Source organism: Eumetopias jubatus, unplaced genomic scaffold (genome assembly GCF_037043125.1).
Source record: "Eumetopias jubatus isolate StellerSeaLion01/CBP00866 unplaced genomic scaffold, mEumJub1_p1.0 scaffold_8, whole genome shotgun sequence".
Taxonomy (NCBI): Eukaryota; Metazoa; Chordata; class Mammalia; order Carnivora; family Otariidae; genus Eumetopias; species Eumetopias jubatus.
The window spans coordinates 95821985-95843782 of NW_028274814.1; the positions used below are offsets into that span (position 1 = coordinate 95821985).

The following is a 21798-nucleotide window of genomic DNA, read 5'->3' on the forward strand; positions in this document are numbered from 1 at the left end:
TAATTATTATTATCCATTAACCATCTCTCATGTGGCTTGACTAGTGATTCTTTCCCACTCTGTTGGATCTCCCCTGGACACCCTATTTGTCAACCTTCCTCTGAAGGTGTGGGGCCCAGGTCATCAAGGTCGGATCTGTGCGTAGAGGAACAGGCATCTCACCACCCTAGTTCTGTCCTCAATGATTAGTATAATTCTACATTAGTTCTTTGTCCTCCTGATACTTCCTCATGATGGCCCAACTAGAAGACCTTTGTCTGTATCACCTATTCACTCCTAAGCCAAGTTTCCCCATATCACCTATTCACTCCTAAGCCAAGTTTCCCCATCTCCTTTTTACATGATTTAAAAAGTCAATGTAAAGCTGAACGCTTAACCTGCTGTCATCTTGTCAGAGTTAGCCATCAAGCCAGTCAGCCTGAGATTAGACCTGACTCTTTCAAAACATATTGCTCCCTGTCTCCATCCTTCAGGCCATCTGCATACTTGGCCAGTTTGCCTTCTTTATACTTCTGAAAATCACAAATAACATTATTGTCAAGGAGGAGAGCAGAGTCATTTTATACTGAATTTTAGGATTTTCTCCAGGTTAGCATTTTGGGGTGTAGTTGTTCTCCCAGGTATAAGTTCTCCTAATCCTAATATAATTTCTTCTGCCTTCCTCCAGCTCAGTGACAAATATAACCATCCCTGACTGCCTCCCTCAAATCAGATGGAAGACCCCCAGGTGTCTCCTTGGGCCTAACTTACCACTCTATGTTGGGGCTGCCTGTTCTTTTTCTGTGCGCCCCCCCCCACCTTGAGGGTAAGATCGAGTGTTGCTCACTATTGTATCCCTGGTGGCTAGCCCATGTGCACTTCATCAAATATTTATTAACTATTGAATGAATTAATTAGCAATTTTGTTAACTGTCTAGTTGAAATCAAGAGACACATTTCCATGCAGAGTCTCCTAATCTGCTAGCTGGGAATCAGAACAGGCAAGGAAATGAAGTTCATCCACAAGGCTAGTTCCTGGTGGGCCCAGGCAGGCTCTTAGATATCTTCTGCTGTTCTTAAGAGTCCAGCAGCCAAGTTTTTAGCGATCCTTTCTAGAATTTTGCACCTGTGACAGTTCTGGAAAACGTATGTGGGCGTTGTCATCCTGTTACACAATGTGCTTGAACTATTTCTTTACTCAAGTTGAATAAAGATTAATTTTCATTTTATCTTTTGATTATCAGGCACATAAACTTCAGGTGATTCATATCATGTTAAAGTCCAGAGACAGTCTTTTATTTTGGTCACTATTTCCAACAATGGATCATGTTCACTGTGGTTTAAAGAACTGATTAGATTCTTCCTGGATCAACGTAGGACTACCTGTACAAGGAGAACTGGGGAGATTCCCAGGCTTCCAGGTCATTAGGTGGAGTTCCTCTTGGGAAAACTGCCCTGCTGCTCCCTTTTGTCTGAGTGCAAAAACAGGATGACATGATACCGGCCGGAGCAGATGAAATCCCCAAGCTCCTTCTCTAGCTCCTCACCCGACTCTCTCATTTTTCTCATCTCAAGGCACCAGCACAACCTCCCACCCAATCACCACGCCAAAACAGGGACTAGTGAATTGCCTAGATTCCTTTCATTTAGTCACAGAGTCTAGTAGGCTTCTCCTCTCAAATACCACTCACATCCAATGGTGTGCTGGTGAATGTTCAACAACCAACTCCTTGGGGAAATAATTCCCAATTTGTAGTGTTTGCCAATTTCCATGGTGTATATCCTCCCTCTATGGCCAATTTCAAGCTGTAACATGAAGACACTAAATATGGAGTTGGGAAGAGATGTGCACAAGCTCGTACAAGCTGGCTCCAGGGCACTGTGCTTTCTTCCACCTTCCTGCCCCTACCTCTCCTGCCCTAGATCAGAGTTTCATGGCCTTCACGACCCAAGGATCTGTCCCTGCTGACTATTCTAACCTCATGGACCCTTGTTCCTGGAAGCTTTCCTGGTTCCCTTTTGCTCCTGTTGGGTCATTTAAGTGACCCATAATGCCCTGTGTACATCTTCGTTGTCATATCACAATGCAATGGTATGTGTTTATGTCAGTCTTTCTCACTGATCTATGAACTCCTTGAGCACAGAAACTGACAGTAATGGCAAAGGGTAGTAATTGAGCTGGGAACTATGCTAAGTATCTTAAATGCATTATCTCATTTCATCTTTACTATAACTCTATAAGGTTGATGCTCTTATTATACTCATTTTACAGATAAGGAAATTGAGGCACGGAGAGGCTAGATAATTCGCCCAAGGTTGCACAGCCAGTGGCACAAATCTAGAGCCAGATTTGATCCCAGGCCTGATTGTAGAACCAAGACCCTTAACTACTAAGGCTTCTTTGTCTTTGTGTGTCTAGCACTTGGCACTCTGCCTGGTCCATAGCAGGTGCCTTGTGATTGTGCGTTGAGTAATAAGGGAAGGCTAATGTTGGCAGTATCCTTGACTAGTTTCTTTGCTCTTGCTTAGCTTCAGTCTAATCTCCCAACAGCAGGCAGTATGACCTTTCAAAACTCTAAACTTGATCATGTAATCCATCTGATGAAAATGTTTCAATGTCTCCATAACTTTCAAGATGAATTCCTTACTGTGATACCTATGAACCGATGTCTGCTTGTTTCTCTAGATACACCTTCCACCATTCATAAACACATTTATTCATTCAAATTTTATTACTTATCCAATAGATGCAATATTTATTAAATAATTAGGCCTAATAAGGTTCCAGGCCTTGTTCTAGGATGTGTACAAAAAGAAGCAATCTCTTCCCTAGAGAAGCTTAGAGTTCAGTGGAGAGAGACAGACACACTTCACGTAACTGCTACAGTGGTTGAAACAGAATTGTGTCCAGCTCTCACTGGGGGCCACAACAGGTATTGCTCTCAGTCTCATACATGTTCTTCATGTGGCTCTTGCCACGCTATTGGCACATTTCCAAAGGAGTCCTGCTGCTGAGTTTTTAAATTCATTTGCACATGCTCTTTTCTGTTCTTAGAATTTTTTTGGGGGTGCCTGGATGGTTCAGTCGTTAAGCATCTGCCTTCGGCTCAGGTCATGATCCCAGGGTCCTGGGATCGAGCCCCGCATCGGGCTCCCTGCTCTGCGGGAAGCCTGCTTCTCCCTCTCCCACTCCCCCTGCTTGTGTTCCCTCTATTGCTGTGTCTCTCTCTGTTAAATAAAATCTTTAAAAAAAGATTTTTTTTCTTAATAACCATCTACTTATCCTTGAAAATTCCTTCTCAAGTGTCGCCTGCAAGAGGTCCTTGCCACCACCACCTCACCCCGGCCAGCCTAATTGAAAGGTCCCACAGTATTCCTATCTACAACCATCCTAATGCTTAACACCATGTACTGCTCTAGCTGATTTTCTTGTCCCTCTCACTGGGTTGTGAACTCAACTCTGATTTTATTCCTGAACACATAGTGGATACTAAGTGCATGTCGAATGAATGAATGAAACAGTCAGTGAAGCAATGATTGGAAGTGTCGTCTTTACTCATCTAACTCTGAATTGGCAGTGGCTCTAAACACCACCATTAGATTTAAAATCCAGTTTTATTTTCAAGACAAAATATCCTTAGCAAATGAGAAAAGAAGAGCGTTTGGCTTCTCCTCCTCTCCTCTGCCTTCTCTTCTTCTACCCCTCCGTCTCCTTCTTTGGGATATTTATGAACATTTCTGTTTGAATTTCTCATGAACACTGGTGTATCAGAGGGAAAGTATTTTAATGTTTAAATCCAAAGGGCAACCATTGGGGGATCCTCACTGCTGCTTTTTAGAATCTTTTAAAAAACCTACAGTTATTGAAACAGACAAGTTTTGTCATCTTGGCTGTTGTCTGAATACTCTGGGCAGTGATGCTGTGTGACAAAAGGTGAGGGTTGATAAAGGAAGGAACAGGGGGCGCCCGGGTTGAGGAAAGTGATATGGGAACAGAGCCTATCAGATGGTAATAAAAAAGAACTGGTGGGTGGTGGATGGGCAGGTGGGTGGAGGAAGCAAGAGCAATGAAAGGAAGGTCCTCGTGGTATGTACCCTACTCACACCCTACTCACTTGGGGAGCACTGTTTCCCCAAAGGTTTGTGTATGTCTATTAGTAGGTCCTGTGGATTCAACTTGGACTTGTCTGTGGTCCTCCCTGGTGGATTGATCCTCTAACTACGTGCTTTTTTCTTCTGGCCAAGGGCAGCAGGACAGGTTACCATGTGGCAGCTATCTCTGAGCTTAGAAGGGAAGGCAGAGAACTAGGGTGAAGAAGGGCTTTCTCTCTGAGAGTGATTTAAGGGGGCAGTTCTCTGGCACTCCCAGGAGGCCCGGGCAGCTTCTCCTGTTCTGAGCAGGACTGTGACACCCACAAAAGACAAATGTAGAACAGGGTAGGATCAAAGCTTGAAACCGAGCCTCACTGACAGGGGTGGGATGCTCAACAATGCCATCTCTGCAGGTTTCTGTGTAATAAATAAGTGTTTAAGACATTTATAGCAAAGCGATTATTTTTAAAAGCATGAGATTTATTTTAGCAGTCATTTAAGAGTTTCCCTGTGTGTGCAAAGCCTTCTGAACACAATTTTATCTGACACTACGGATTTATCTTGTTGAGTAATTTCCTTTGAGTCTGGAAGGCACAGATGTGATTTTGGAGTCCCTGAGAAAGCTGGCTACTGCGGGGATCATCTCTCCTTGTTCATTAAGGTGTTTGGACATGCCACATGGGGCAGGTCCTGGGAGCTGTAGACTATCTCCTATTTCTTCCTGGGGATGGTGGTGGGGGAGGGTGGGTGATGTAAAGCAAGTGATACATTGGTCAGGTCTTAGCATCTGTAGGCCACCTCCAATTTTTGCCTGGGGCAGTGTGTGTGTGTGTGTGTGTGTGTGTGTGTGTGTGTGTGTATGCACACACACATGCTGTATAAAACAGATGGGACACCAGCAGGGGCTTCAGTGGGAAATTAAACAGATTCTTCCCTCCACCTGCTTCTCTTAGCAGTCAGCTTGACCAAAGCCCAAAGAAGTAGTAGAAGCAAATCAGTCTTGCCTGTTGTTGGAGCATGAAATGGGGCGGTGATGATGGGGAGGGGAGTGAACACATGCTCAGGAATCAGGGCAGCCTGCTTGGTTTTCCTGCATATCACTTACTAGCTGTGAGACCCTGGGCAAGCTAGTTAACCTGCGTAATCCCTTTGCCTTCTCTGTAAACTGGGGATATTAGTGTCTACTTCCTAGGGCTGTTATGAGGATTAACGAGTCAGGTAAAGTACCTCTCCTTTGGCTTAGCTCAGAGTAAGAAATCCAAACCACCTCGAATGTCCCTGAAATTGTGGTGGCATTCCAAGTCATCTCCCTTCTGTTCTTATCCCACTAAGCAACCAGAATAAACTTCTTCATTTTTTTTTGTTTGTTTATTCATTTGGGTTATTTTAGGTTCCACACATGGTGAAACCATATGGTATTTGTCTTTCTCAGTGTGACTTATTTCACTTAGCATAATACCCTCTAGGTCCATCCATGTTGTCGGCGATGGCACGATCGCATCCTTTCTTATGGCTGAGTAATATACCATTGTAGATGTATACCACATCTTTATCCATTCAGCTACTGACGGACACTTAGTTGCTTCCATATCTTGGATACTGTAAATAATGCTGCAATAAACACAGGGATGCATATATCTTTTCAAATTTAATGTTTTTATATTCCTTGAGTAAATAACCAGTTGTGGAATTCCTGGATCATATGGTATTTCCATTTTTAGTTTTTTGAGGAACCTCACACTGTCAAAGTGGCTGTACGAAGCAAAACTTTTAAAAATGTAAAGCCTATCATGTCACTTTCCAAAGGCTTCCCATTGCTCTGGCCAACCTCTCCTGCCCCCTCCCTCGAGCTCCTATTCTGTAGCCTCCCTGAAATTGTCTGTTTCTCAAACAGCCCCTATTCTCTTGCCTTTACCGCTCCCCTCTCCCTGGCATGCTCTGCCCTCAGTCTTTGCATGGCTGGCTCTTTTCTGAGGAAGCCCTCCCAGTTAAAAGGAGCTCTTTGCCCCTGCAGCCTCTTACACCACTCTGTTTCATTTTCATGTGAAAAAAAATCCTGTTTATTGTTTCTCATATGTCACATCTGCCCCCCACCCCCACTGGTGCCACCTTTCCCTCCCTTAGAATTCAGGCCCCCTGAGGGAATTTGTCTTTTTTCCCCCCTCTCTCTGTTGTGTCCCCCAGAACCTTGTACGGTGTTTGGCATGTACTTGGTACGTGCTTAATAAATATTGGTTGAATCAGTGAAAGAATGAGTGTGTCTTATCCTGCTCACCTCCATCCTTTCCTTTCTTCAACGTCTCGCTCAAGACTAAACCCCACTATGAGGTAAATCCTGACCCTCCCAGCGTTTAAGAATACCTTCCATCCACTTCCCTCTTCGTTTATGTAACTGAAAAGGGTTGGTGATCTCTCTGCTCTTTCCTTCCTCCTCTCTTCCATCTATGTCTGGCATCCATCAGTTTTTCCCATTTGGGAGGGGCTCAAGATTTTTAAAATTTTATTTTATGGATGAGATAGCAAGCCAAAAGTTAAACAGAAAATGGCCCTCCTGTAACTAGTGCCATGATCTGAATGTGAAGGTACTTGCCCCTAGGAAATTATTTCAAAATAAAATGTTAAAAATTCTTTCCTCCTCAAAAAATGTAGAAAGTGAAATTTATCAATCTTTTGCTTTATAGTTTTTGGCTTTCATGCCGTGCTTGGAAAAACCTTTATCCCAAGATCATAAGAATATTAACACACATTTTCTTTCTATGGTTTTATTTATTTATGTTGAAATCTTGCTCCATCTGGAATTTTGGTGTGGAAGTAGGAAAATAATCCAGATTTTTTTCCTCATATGCCTAATCAATTTTCCCCAAGACTTTTATTGAATAATAAATCTTTTCTCAATGGTGTCAAAAGATTTGTTTATCGTGTACTAAAAGTCCTTATACATTATATGTGTATGTGATATTTCTTGATATATCCCAGATATATCCCACGTCCTTTGATGTGTATTTCTCGGTATTCATCTCCTCCTCCGTAATTCTCTGGTGATTTTTGGCTATTTATTTTTCCAGAAGAATTTCAGAACACTTTAACTTGGGGATTATTTAATTTCAGGTAACACACAAGCCAATTCAAAAGGGTTTATTGGGTATACACAAGTTTGTCATGTAATTGGAGTGAAAATTGAACAACCAGGCTTCAGTAAGGATTAAAAAAATCAAGAAGGACCTGGGTTAATGTGATGGAAATATTTAAACTGTCACTCTAGTTTGCCTTAGTTATTATATGACTTAATCTCAACCACCAGCTCTGAAGTCTAGTTCACATTCTAAGGAGAAATAATCGAATTGGTCACTGGTCAACCAATGGATTGGGTCTTCCTGATGTGGGTGCCTGTAGAGGTTGTGTTACAAATACAGCTGCTGGAAACTATTTTTACAAGGGGAAAGTTCTCAGATAATGAATATATGGGTTTGGCAGATGTTATAAAAAATGTCTAGAAAAAGTTTTATGATATCTTAGCCTTTTAGTCTAAGATCAGTGTCTTTCCATTTATTCAAATCTCTTCTTATGACCCCTCATAGAGTTTTTTTAGTTTTTAAAATCCCTAAATATATATTTAGGTATTTTATACTTTTTGTCATTTTGAATAGAATCCTCTTCATTATATTTATTGTAATTGTTGACAGGTTATTTTTTATATATAAGAAAGTATTTTTTACATTTAGTTTTGATCAGCTACTCTGTTGAATTTTCTGATCATTTCTAATTATTGCCAATTGTTTCTCCTGAGTTTGCTAGGTATAGAGTCATGTTATCTACAAACAAATATTGTTTTCTCCTCTTTATTATATATTCCTATGTTTTATATTCTTTTATATTCTTTTTAAATTTTAACATCTTCATTGTGATCAGAGAGAAACCAGTAAGTGTATTTTCATTTTTTTAAACCAATAAAAAGGACAAAAATATTGTGTTACATTTTGGGAAGTCTAACAAAAATGTGAAGCAAGATACTTCTTGATGAACTAACTGGAAATAATCTGTCCAACCAACAAACCAACCAACCAACCATCCAGCCAACGGTCCATGCATCCATGCATCCATCCACAAATGTTTATTGTTGCCTTTTTTATACCATAGATTCTTGTGGCTACTATAAGAAGTACATGGTCCCTGCTCTTTAAAGACTTTAGATGGAGAAACAAACACAAGGGAAAGCAATTATAATAGTGCATAAAGCAAAGCACAGGGTGTTAATGGAAGCACATAAAAAAGGGCACCTAAACCAGCCTTAGACAGTCAGGGAAGGTTGCTGGAGGAGACTAACCTCTAAGGAGAGTTCTTTTTTTTTAAATTTAAATTCAATTAATTAACATATAATGTATTATTAGTTTCAGAGGTAGAGGTCAGTGATTCATCAGTGTTATATAATACCCAGTGTTCATTACATCACGATCTAAAGAGATTTCTAAAGGAATATTTGAATGGAAGAAAGATCACACTCTTAATAAATGTATACTATTTAGTTGCTTTAAAATTCTTGGGTGCAGGCCTATCAGTGTTTTTAGATGCTAGCCATTCTGAAATCTTCATGAATCTCAAAATTTTTAATTTGCCTTTGCAGCTCAGGGGCCCAGTGACACTCTGGAGAACCCGGTGCTGGATACAAGTCTGCTGGAGGAATTCTTGGGCAATGATTTTGATCTGGGGGCCTTGTAAGTAATGAAAGCACTGCTCTCCATTTGATGTTTTAAAAGTTATGAAATAATTAAATGAGCTGGAAAGTGTTCCCTCCTCTTCTATTTCCCAAAAGGGCATGGATGGAGTTGGTATTGTTTCTTCTGGCAGTTTTCCTGAGTAAAGTCTGCTGGGCTTGGAATTTTCTTTATAGGAAGGTCCTCCCCTTCCAATTCAATATCTTTAATAGATATGGGGCTAGTCAGGTTATCTTTTGGTAATTATCAGCTTAGGCAGTTAATGTCTTCCAATGAATTTATTCATCTAAGTTGTCAAATTCGCTGGCATGAAGTTGCTCATCGTATTCCCTTATTTTACTTTTAATGTCCGTAGAATCTAGAGTGATAATCCTTTTGTTGTTCTTGATATCAGTAATTTGTGTCTTTTTATTCTTGATCCAACTGGCAAGAGGTTTATCAGTTTTCTTAACCCTTTGGAAATCAGCTTTTGGTTAAATGTATATTCTTAATTGTTTTTCTGTTTTGTATTTCATTGATTTCTGCTCTCATATTCTGATATTAACATAGCCACTCCAGCTTTCTTTTATTTTTACTTTACATACAGTAACATTCAATTTTTATCCTGTATATAGTTTTGTGAGTTTTGACAAATTCATAGACTTGTAGAAATACCATCATGATCAGCACAAACAATAGTTCCCTCACCTGAAACACTTCCTTTATGCTTCCCCTTTGTGGTCAAACACCCACCCCAGCCCCTAGTGACCACTGGTCTATTCTCTGTTCCTATAGTTTTGCTTTTCTTGAATGTCACATAAATGAAATCTATGGGATAAAACATTTTTAGTATGGCTTCTTTTACTAAGCATAAAGTCTTTGATCAATAGTTCATTCCTTTTTATTGCTGAGAAAGACTCTGTTGAATGTTTATAATTCAGTTTGTTTATCTAGTTACCCATTCAAGGACATTTGGATTATTTCCAGTTTGGGGCCATTATGAATAGTTTCTATAAATATTAATGCCCAGGTTTTTATGTGATCAAGAGTTTTAATTTTTGAGGGTAATATTTATTTATTTATTCAAATTTTTAATTAATTCTAGTTGCTTCACATATAGTGTAATATTGGTTTCAGGAGGAGAATTTAGTGATTCATCACTTACATTATAAAAAATGTTCATCATAAGAAGTGCCCTCCTTAATATTTATCACCCACTTAGCCCATCCCCCACCCACCTCCCTCCATCAACCTTCAGCTTTTTTTCTATCTTTTAGAGTCTCTTATGGTTTGCTTCCCTTGCTCTTTTTTTCCCCTTCCCATATGTTTATCTGTTTTGTTTCCTAAATTCCATATATGAGTGAAATCATATGGTATTTGTCTTTCTCTGACTGACTTATTTCACTTAGCATGATATACTTTAGCTTCATCCACATCATTGCAAATGGCAAGATTTCGTTCTTTTTGATGGCTGAGTAATATTCCATTATATGTGTCTGTTTTTGTGTCAGTACCATACTGTCTTGATGACTACAGCTTTGTAATAGAACTGGAAGTCCAGAATCATGTCTCCAGCTTTGCTTTTCTTTTTCAGGATTATATATATAATCCTGAATATATATGTGTGTGTATATATATATATGTGTGTGTGTGTATATATATATATATATATACACATACCCCATATATATATACAAATGTGTATATATATATATATATATATACACATACCGCATTTTCTTTATCCATTCATCAGTTGATGGACATTTGGGCTTTTTCCATAGTTTGGCTATTGTTGATAATGCTGCTGTAAACTTTGGGGTGCATGTGCCCCTTCAAATGTGTATTTTTGTACCCTTTGGGTAAATAACTTGTAGTGCAATTGTAGGGTCATAGGGTAGTTCTATTTTTAACTTTTTGAGGAACGTCCATAGTGTTTTCCAGAGTGGCTGCACCAGCTTGCATTCCCACCAACAGTGTTAAGAGGGTTCTGCTTTCTCTGCATCCTCGCCAACATCTGTTGTTTCCTGTGCTGTTAATTTTAGCCATTCTGACAGGTGTGAGATGGTAATTCATTGTGGTTTTGATTTGCATTTCCCCGATGGTGAGTGATGTTGAGCATCTTTTCATGTGTCTGTTAGCCATCTGGATGTCTTCTTTGGAAAAACGTCTATTCATGTCTTTTGCCCATTTCTTCCTTCCTTCCTTCCTCCCTCCCTCACTGCCTCCCTCCCTCCCTCCCTTCCTTCTTTCCTTTTCTTTCATTCTTTTTTAAAGACTTATTTATTTATTTGAGAGAGAGAGAGAGAGCACATGCATGAGTTGGGGGAGGGGCAGAGGGACAGAATCTTCAAGTAGACTCCCTGCTAAGTGCAGAGCCCAGGGCAGGGCTCAATTCTATGACCCATGAGATCATGATCTGAGCTGAAACCAACAGCCAGAAGCTCAACTGACTGAACCACCCAGACACCCCTCTTATGCCTATTTTTTAACTGTATTATTTATTTTTGGGGTGCTAAGTTTGTTAAGTTCTTTATAGATTTTGGATACCCACCCTTTATCAAATAATGTCATTTGTAAATATCTTCTCCTATTCCATAGGTTGCCTTTAGTTTTGTTGATTGTTTCCTTCACTGTGCAGAAGTTTTTTATCTTGATGAAGTCCCAATAGTTCATTTTTGCTTTTGTTTCCCTTGTCTCCTGAGACATGTCTAGTAAGAAGTTGCTACAGCCGAGGACAAAGAGGTTGCTGCCTGTTCTCTTCTAGGAGTTGGTGGTTTCCTGTCTCACATTTAGGTCTTTCATCCATTTTGAATTTATTTTTGTGTGTGGTGTAAGAAAGTGGTCCAGTTTCATTCTTCTGCATGTTGCTGTCCCATTTTCCCAACACCATTTGTTGAAGAGACTTTTTTCCACTGGGTATTCTTTCCTGCTTTGTTAAAGATTAGTTGATCATATAGTTATGGATCAATTTCTGGGATCTTCTAGTCTGTTTCATTAATCTATGTGTCTGTTTTTGTGCCAGTACCATCCTGTCTTGATGACTACAGCTTTGTAATAGAGCTGGAAGTCCAGAATCATGACATCTCCAGCTTTGCTTTTCTTTTTCAGGATTGTTTTGGCTATTCAGGGTCTTTTGTGGTTCCATACAAATTTTAGTATTGTTTGTTCTAGCTTTGTGAAAAATGCTGGTGTTATTTTGATAGGGTTTGCATTAAATGTGCAGATTGTTTTGGGTAGTATAGACATTTTAACATTTGTTTTTCTAATCCATGAGCATGGAATATTTTTCCATTTCTTTGTGTCCTCTTCAATTTCTTTCATAGGTTGTCTATAGTTTTCAGAGTACAGGTCTTTTACCTCTTTGGTTAGGTTTATTCCTAGGTATCTTATTGTTTCTGGTGAGATTGTAAATGGGATCGATTTCCTAATTTCTTTTTCTGCTGCTTCATTTTTTGTATGTAGAAATACAACAGATTTCTCTATGTTGAGTTTATATCCTACAACTGTGCTGAATTCATGTATTAGTCCTAGCAATTTTTTGTTGGAGTCTTTCAGGTTTTCTGCATAGAGTATCATATCATCTGCAAATATTGACAGTTTGACTTCTTCCTTGCCGATTTGGATGCCTTTTATTTCTTTTTGTTGTTTGATTGCTGAGGCCAAGACTTCTAATACTATGTTAAATAGTAATGGTGAGAGGGGGCATTCCTGTCTTGTTCCTGACCATAGAGGAAAAGCTCTGTTTTTCCCCATGAGGATCTGAGGGTAATATTTAGAATGAAGTCTGCTGGGTAATATTTTGAGTATAAGCTTAACTTTATAGAAATTGCCAAATTTTCTAGAGCAGCCTTACCATTTTCCATTACCACTAGCAGTGTATAAGACATCCAGTTGCTTCTCTTCATTGCCAGTTCTTGGTATTATCAGTTTAGAAAATTTTTATTATAGCCATTCTATAATAAAAAGCCATTGTATCTCATTGTGTGTTAACTTGCATTTTCCTAATGACTAATGATGTTGAGTGTCATTTTGTGTGCTTGTTTGCTATTTATACATTTTCTTTGGTATAGGTTCTGTTTAAATTTTTTGCCCATTGGAGTTTTCTTACCTTTGAGTTTAAAGAATTGTTTAACATTCTGGATATAAGAACTTTGTTAGATATGTGATTTGTGAATATTTTCTGCCAGTCTGTAATTTAAGTTTCCATTCTTTTAACAGTATCTTTCCCAGAACAAAGTTTAAAATTTTGAAGATGTCCAACTTATCTTTTTCCTACATGGTTTATGCTTTATATCTAAGAAATACAGATATTGCCCAATCTAAGCTTTCCAAAATTTTCTTCTGTTTTCTTCTAAAAGTTTTAGAGTCTTGCACTTTACATTTAGGCCTATGATCCATTTTGAATTAATTTTTTTATAAAGTTTGAGATATAGGTTGAGATTAATTTCTTTGTGTATGGATGTCCAATTATTCTGGATTTATTTGTTGAATAGCCTAGGAAGATTATTAAATTAAATTAAATTACTTTTACACTGTAGTAAAAAATCAGTTGACCATATTTGTGTAGATCTATATCTAGACTCTAGACTGTTCCATTGATCTATGTGCCTATCATTTTGCCAATACTACACTATCTTGATTATTGTGCTTTTATTATAAGTCTTGAAATCATATAGTGTAAGTGCTCCAAATTTGTCTTTTTCAAAACTGTTTTGACTATTCTAGTTCATTTGATTTCCCATATAAATATTATAATTAGCTTGTTGATATCTATACAATCATGCTGGGATTTTGATTAGGATTGTGTTAAGTCCAGAGATCTATATGTGGAGAACTGATATCTTAACAAAATTGAATCTTCCAATCCATCAACATGGTATATCTCTCCATTTGTTTAGGCCTTCTTTGATTTCTTTCATCAGTGTTATATGGATTTCAGCATGTAAATGCTGCACAAATTTTGTTAGACTTATATCTAAATATTTCGTGTTTCTCTTTGACCTATTGTAAATAATAATTTTCCCCCTGAAGTTTTAGGTTCCAATTATTCATTGCCCACATATAAAAATAGTATGATGTTTATAAATTAAGCTTGGGTCCTACAATCTTAATGAAGTCATTTATTAGTTCTGAGAGCTTTTTAAATAGATTTTTGGGGATTTTCTGTGTTTACAGTGATGTCATCTGCAAATTGGGACTGTTGTATGTCCCAAACTCTATGCCTTTTTTTTTTTTTTTTTAAGATTTTATTTGTTTATTTGAGAGAGAGAGATGCATGAGCCAGGGGGCAGGGCAGAGGGGGTGAAAGAGGGACAAATGGACTCTGCCCTGAGCATAGCGCCCAACTTGGGGCTTGACCCCACGACCCCGAGATCATGACCTGAGCCAAAATCAAGAGTCAGACACACCCAACCAACTAAGCCACCCAGGCACCACTAAGCATAGTTTTCTTTGAGATTATATTGTTTGGGATTATATTGTTTTTGAATTTGTAAATTAAAAATTTTCAGTATATCTGGAAAGTTTTCAGCTATTATTTCTTCACATTTATTTTTCTGTACCAATGTCTTTCTTACCTCTTTTTAGGACTCCAGTGATACAAATGCTAGACCTTTGATACTGTACATAGGTTCATAAGTCTTAGCTGATTTTTTTTCAATCTTTTTTCACTCTGTTGTTCACATTGGATAATTTTTTTTGATCTGTCTTCAAGTTCACTGACCTTTCTCTGTCATCTCCATTTTGTTATTGAGCCTATTTTGGTATACTTGTAAATGCCCTCCCCTCTCTCCCCCATGAAAGAGTGAAACTGGACCTGAATCTCAGTAATGAGGAAACCTATCTGTGGATATCTCTGGTACCTGGCCCTTGCTGCTCTTTGCTGACAAGAACATCCTTGCTGAATGACCACAGGATGAAGGGAAGCTCAACATTTTGAAAGCTAGTTAAACACAAACACACACACAGCTAGTGGGTGGCCAAATGTGTGAGCCCACATTCTGAGCTGGCTCTTCTGCTCTAGGCACTGTGTGGGCTGAATTCAGACACTAATTGCCCCATGCCTTCCCCCACATTCCCCTTCACTCCATCCAAACCATGGTTGTGAATTCCTGAGGAAAGAGTGGGTGGTATGTATCCTTACCATCTCTGGCCTGAAAACAATCTGCCAGAAGTTGTCTAGTCTCTCTTCTATGTAACTGCTCCTTAAGAGAAGGTATAGCTGATTGTACCAGGGTTCTGCTTAATCATATGGATCACTTTTATAAGTAGAAGAAAGAACTTTAGCTGTTTGGTGGGGAGAAGTGAACAAAAACCTTATTCAGAGAACTTGTCTTCTTATCTGGGAAGTCCTGAAATCTGCCATATGGTCATAGTTTCCATGATAATAATGCTCCTTCCTATAGGACCAGAATTATCTCCTTATAGGCTATCACTGTTGGTTTGCCCAACTGGATTCATCCTCTACTTTTAGGGGTGGTTGGGTGTAAGGGAGGTAGAGGAGGGAATTAATATTGTTGAGCACTTACCAAGTGTTGGGCAATGTTCTTTGCATTTTTTACACGTTCATTTATTTAATTACATATTTGATTTTACACATTTCATTCTCTGAACAAATTTGCCAAGCAGACACAATATTATCTATATTTTATAAATATGGAGGTGCAAAGAGAGTAAGTAACTCTCCACAGGTCAATAAGTGGCAAAGCTGGGATTCAAATGTGCCTGGCTCTACACATGACCTTTCTTCTCTATGCAGCTTTTAGACTAATTAGGTGATATTTGGGAGCAATGTGAACCTCAGGGAAATACATTTAACGCATCTAAAATTATCTGACAAAAGATGTGACTCAGGATGGGTCTGAGCCTTAGTTTGCAAAGATTGTCAATGTTCATACCCATTCAAGAACAGTCCAGTAATCAGATAACCTGTCATTGCTTGATAAAAACTGCTCAGGTGCATGCAGTTAAGTGAGGCTGAAATAAAAGTCTGAGCAAAAACAAGCGGAAACAGCTCCGGTCCATCCCCGACCATGAGACTGTTCAGCTGGCTCAGTGATCATTACATCTGTACAACCTATTCAAAGACTCCAAGTGTTGACTATTTCTAAACACCCGGCTCTCTTTGCAGGTTAGTTGCATTCCTCTTAACAGCCCTGAGATGTAGGTTTTCTTGCCTGGGTTCACAGCTAATAAGTAGTAGAACTAGGATTCAAACCTAAGTTTATGACCAATCTTGAGTCACTTCCCATCTACTGTATTGCCTATGAATTATGCTTTTAAAAAATGTCAGTGACAACTCTTTGCCAAAACGATCTAAGAGACCACGAGGCTGCAAAATTGATGAGACCCAGTTTGAATCTCATAGGGAGATTTTCACATCTCAAACATATTCAAAAATGGAATTATTGGCCCTGTGAAACAGATGCCCCTAGATGCTCTATGGAAAATTGGTCCCATGCGATGCTGTGGGGGATAAAGAAAAGCTCCATGATGAGTAAATAAGCTTCTGAGTCACTGGCTTCAACAAAGACAAAGCTAAATGAACTTTACTGCAGGACTTTTCAGAGCCTTTGTTATGCTAATGTGCAACTGGAGAAGAGAAATAGTATACAGTGTTTCTCAAATTTATTTGGCCTTTGACCCCTTTTGGGAGGCAGGTACCCATGCATGAGCATTGGGATACGCCCCTCAGGACTTTCTCATCTTTCTGTGTGAATCTAATGGGTATGTTGAGGGAGCTAAGGGCAGTCGTGTCAGCACGTGAAAATTTCTGAATATTGACCTTAACCCTTTGTTTCCTTGTGTGGCAGAGTCCAGGGCAGCTGTCTGCCCAGGAGGAGCAGGCTGAAGTCCTCTGATTTCCCTAGGTTAGCCAGCCAGTTACCTACTAGGTACACAGGTAAGCTCTGGTGGACACACTGGGAAATGTCTAAGTCTGGAGAGCTGCTTGAAGGGAGGGGGGGGCTAGATATTTAGGGGATAGCATAGAACCCTGGAGGTTGCAGGAAGAAGGACAAGAAGAGTGTGTGTGTGTGTGTGTGTGTGTGTGTGTGTGTGTGTGTGTGTCTATAGAAGGAAGACTCCAGAAAAGAGACTAGTGAATCTTAAAACAGGCTTTGTTTCCTTCAAAAATGCCCAGAGGTTTACCTCCTTCCTTTCTTTACTCTAAGTGTGTGTCAGGGAGCAGCACTCACCTGACCTGGGAGCTAGAAATGTAGCATCTCAGACCTTCCCCCAGAAAAGCTGAATTAGACTCTGCATTTTTAATAAGATCTTCATGGAATGTGCATGCACATTATAGATTGAGAAGCCCTATGTTATGTCACACAAACATGCCTCCTTCTCCATCACCTCCTATGTTCCAAACCAAATAATTTGGTTTGGTTTGAGTAAGTGTTCTCAGTGGAGGTCATATCATATTGAGTTTTAGGCTGGCCTTGGGGTCCTACCTATGGAGTAAGATGGAACTAGCTGAGGGCACTGGGGTGACACCTATTCACAGGTCTGAATGGGTGACTTCACAGGAGGTGGACTGTAAAGACACATTAGGTCCATGAGGAATCAGCTGCAGGTTTTATTTTATTTCATTCTAATAGTGGAGCTTATTCTGGGTTTTACTTAGGACTTGGCTTATTGGGGTTGGACAGTAAAATGGGCTAGGAGTCAATGACCAGCTGCATGCTTTAGTTCTGCCACCAATGGGGTGGGGCTGATAAGCTCTTTACTGTGGTGTTGTGAAAGGGGTGAGGTAATATGTGTAGTTCTGTGAGAAGAGTTTGTTTAAAGGCTGTGTGAGTTCATTGACCAGTTTGACTTCTGGGTTCAAACTGATGCAGTAGGAGGAAGGCTAAACAGAATCCTGGGCTGAAACAGTATTGGCGACATCTTGGTTCTAAAGATATTTGTGGAAAATTACCTATAGTAATTAATTTGATTAGGAGAGTCTGTGTTTAAATCGTCATGTGTTTTAGAGCATTAACTCTGGTGGTAGACCACTTGATTTCAGCTTAACTAGTTGCCAGATGAATAATCTTGGTTAAGTTATGTAACCTCATCAAGCCTTAGTTGCATTGCCTATGGAATAGGGACAAGAGTAGTACCTTTCCCCATGATGGTAGTTGAGATTAGATGAGATAACACATGCAAAGGGTGAGCTTGGTGCTTGGACCAGGGTAGGTTCTCCATTAAGGTTTATCTATTTCTAAAGCAACAGAGAGGAGTGGTGGTGGGAAGCTCAGGGTCCTTGCAGTTTGCCAGTAAAGGACTGGAGGGGTGGGGTGGCATCTTGCTTCCTCTGCCCTATCATGAAATTATTTTCTTGGGCTATTTATCCACTGACAACGTTTCTGCGAAGGCCCTTTCTCACCCCACCTTCCAGGTTGTGGGTACAAACCCTAACCAAGCTTGATCAAGTATTTATTGTGTGTCTACAACATGCTCACCACTGGGACACTGTGCAAGACACACACACACACAGTATTAAGATATGTTCTTAATGTAAATGTCCACAGGGGAGCGATAAATCCCATACATGAAAAATTGGAGAAATTATTTTCAATAGCAACTATGTCTATAATTGGGAGAGGGAGTAAAACAGTGAAAAAAACAGATGAAATCCCTGCTATTAGTTTACCAGGGGCAGTGTGGTGGGAAGCAGCCTGCCCTGACCTAGGCATTTTTCTCTGAGTTGGTGGTGCATGGTGAGAATAAAAGCACACTGACTTTTTTTAGGTGTAAGTATTGTTTTTAAATTCCCACAGACAATGCATTTCCTTATTGCCTGCTGCTGTGGTGAGACGCTCCCATCCCTCTACTCTTGGCACTCCACTGCTGTCATGCCGCTCTAGTGGGAAGAGAAAGACAATGGCATATAGTATAAAGTCATTCAGTAAGATGAAGAAAAATAAACATAAAGTAAAGGAGTAGGAAGAAGGGTGGGGGAAGGCTACTATTTTAGATTAGATGGTCAGGAAAGCCATCTTTTAATATATGGACTTATATATATAACATACTTATGGCCATATGTAGTATTAAAAAAGCAGTAATTCATATTTATTAAGTACCAACTCTATACCAAGCACTGTGCTAAGTTGAGCTCACTGTGAGCACAACAGAGCTTTAGAGAAGGCACAATTGGTGTGTGAAGGCACTGGGGGAGTCATCAAAGAAAACTTGGGATTGGACTGTTGAATTGTGAGTAGTTGTAGTTGGGTATTTACATGAAGTCCATGTCTTAATACTGTATGTCCTACATAGTGCCTAGTATAGTCATGAGCACGTAGTAGGCACTCAACAACAACTTGGTCAAGCCTGAATACTATCTGAAAGAAATATTGGCTGCTTTGGGCATAGCATGCAGCTGTCATGGATATACACATAACTTAACCAGCTGGAAAGAAGAGTCCATTTGGCATTCTCTCTTTCGGTTGCATGGCATTCAACACCCCAGGAGACCATATTTATCCATTTATCCTCCCAAACACAGTAACAAGTTATCTATCTGAGAGGAGGAGGTTTAGAAGGCAAATTATTCATTTTTTTATCAGTAGCTAAGAATCTGTTGATTATTACAACTATTTCCTACAGAAGGGAGAGACAGATGGCCACTCAAGGAGTGACCCATGGTTCTGTCACTTTCCAGGTCTACTTCATGGAAATCCCTTTGGCGTAATAGGCAAATTCAGAGCATGAAGACCAAAACCAGTTTAATATGCATGACTGGGATTCCTGATGTGATTGTGAGTAATGAGGAGATTAGCTGCTCATAAACAGTCCCAAACAACAGTGTTTTTCTTAAAGTTAATTACTGCCTTTGTTTTAACAATTTGCTTGGTTTTAAAGGTAGCTCTCACTTATTCTTCCTTCAAATTCTCTGAAAAGAACTGCAAAATTTCTCTCAATACTAGAAAATGCAGTGAGCATGGAATTCAATAAAATAAGGGAGTAGATGTGAGTTTTGGAAAGGAGAGTAAACTGCAAGGAAAGCATTAAAAATTTCAAAATCTTGGGGTACCTGGGTGGTTCAGTCAGTTAAGCATCTCACTCCTGATTTTGGCTCAGGTCATGATCTCAGGGTCCTGGGATCAAGCCCTGTTTGGGTTCTGCTCTGAAGTCTGCTTGAGGATTTCTCTTCCTCTCCCTTTGCCCTTCCCCCTGCTCATGCACTCTCTCTAAAATAAATAAATAAATCTTTAAAATATTTTTCAAGCCCTGCATTGGGTTCTCCTCTGAAGTCTCCTTGAGGATTTCTCTTTCTCCCCCTTTGCCCTTCCCCCTGCTCATGCACTCTCTCTACAATAAATAAATCTTTAAAAAAATTTTCAAAATCTTCATTTTTAAACCATCACCACATGTTGCTGCCACTCCACAAAGGGAACTTTTATTCTCCATGCATGCGTTCCTGTATACAATATGCCATGGCATATTTCTTGAGTGAGTTGATAATTTTCTTATGATTTTTAGATTTTATTAACATTACTGAATTCCAGTGGTATCACTAATATAAAGGTAAATAACTGCCTAGAATCTTGAATGTGGAATTGTAAGATCACAGAGTCAATCACAAAATTTAATTTGTAGATCTATAGAAGTGATACTTGTGCAGAATTTAAGAAGTCAAAGGTACTATGTGTATATGGCTTATAATGAAAACCAGCAATCCTCTGCTTCAGTCTTCCCCACGTTCCTTAGTTTGCCTCTCCCAGAGGCAGATACTTTTCAACTATTTTAGATATTTCTACCACTTTATATCTAAATGTTGTTTTATATTGCTCTTCCTACTTTATATATTTTAAGAACTTAATATCATCTTTAAGGAGGATTTAACTTTCTTATACCACACCTGACACCCACTTCTAGCACCAGCCTCCCAGTATCATAAAGTTCTAGAAAAATTTTTGCTTAGGTCAATATCCAGGGCTTACGTTATTATCATTATGTATTCTCATACAATTTATTATGATTATATTTTCTTTCTTGATCTTATTGTTTTTCTTGAACCACAGCCTTCTTTTCATGATTTTCTTGGCTTTGAATGTAACTGTCATTAATTCGTCCCTCAAATTCTCTGAAGGGAACTGCAAAATTCTCAGTATTAAAACACATCATTTCCTTTTCTTCTTAAAGAAATTTCTTAGGTGATCTTTGTCATTACTGATTTTTTTGTTCTATCAATTTGTACTACCCATTTGTTCTATCAATTGATGAAAGAGGGATGTTAATATCTCCAACTATGACTGTACAATTATTTATTTCTCCTTTTAATTCTGTCAATTCTGCTTCATGTATTTTGAAGTTCTGTTATTGGATATATAAACAATCATGATTGCTATGCCTTCTTAATGAAAGGACTGTTATTACTATGGAACGAACCTCTTTATTTTTAGTAATACTCTTTATTTTGAAGTCTATTTTACCTATTTTTTTATAAAGATTTCATTTATTTGACAGAGGGAGAGAGAGCGAGAGAGGGAACACAAGCAGGGGGAGTGGGAGAGGGAGAAGCAGGCCTCCCGCGGAGCAGGGAGCCCAATGCGGGGCTCGACCCCAGGCCCCTGGGATCATGACCTGAGCCAAAGGCAGACGCTTAATGACTGAGCCACCCAGGCATCTCTATTTTACCTATTTTTCATGAAATCACTTCTGCCTGCTAATACCTTTTTTCTCCATTAGTTTCCAACTTATCTGAGTCTTTATATATAAAGTGTTTCTTGCAGGCAATGTACAGTTGGTCTTATTTTTTAAAAAATCCATTCTTACAATCTCTGCCTTTTATTGGAGTTTTAGTCCATTAACATTTAATGTAATCATTGATAATGTATTTAATTCTGCCATTATATTATTTGTCTTCTTTTTATCCTTTCTATTTCTTCTTTGTAACTCCTTTTTACTTTATTTTGTATTATTTGAATAATTTTAGAATTCCATTTTATCTACTGACTTTAGCTATATCTCTTTGCATCATTTAACTTTTTACAGTCTACTTAAATTTAATGAATTAATATTGTATCACTTTATGTAAAATGTAGAAACC

General features: G+C 38.9%; 1 protein-coding gene across 1 annotated transcript in view; it reads left to right on the forward strand.

Annotated features, from left to right (window-relative positions):
* Window positions 1–21798, forward strand: part of MYRFL (myelin regulatory factor like) — a 112827-nt gene that overhangs the window by 18268 nt on the left and 72761 nt on the right. Inside the window, exon 2 of the mRNA XM_028110742.2 lies at window positions 8693–8783. Within this exon, the coding sequence (XP_027966543.1) occupies window positions 8693–8783 (91 nt within the window). The remainder of the gene's footprint in view (window positions 1–8692; window positions 8784–21798) is intronic.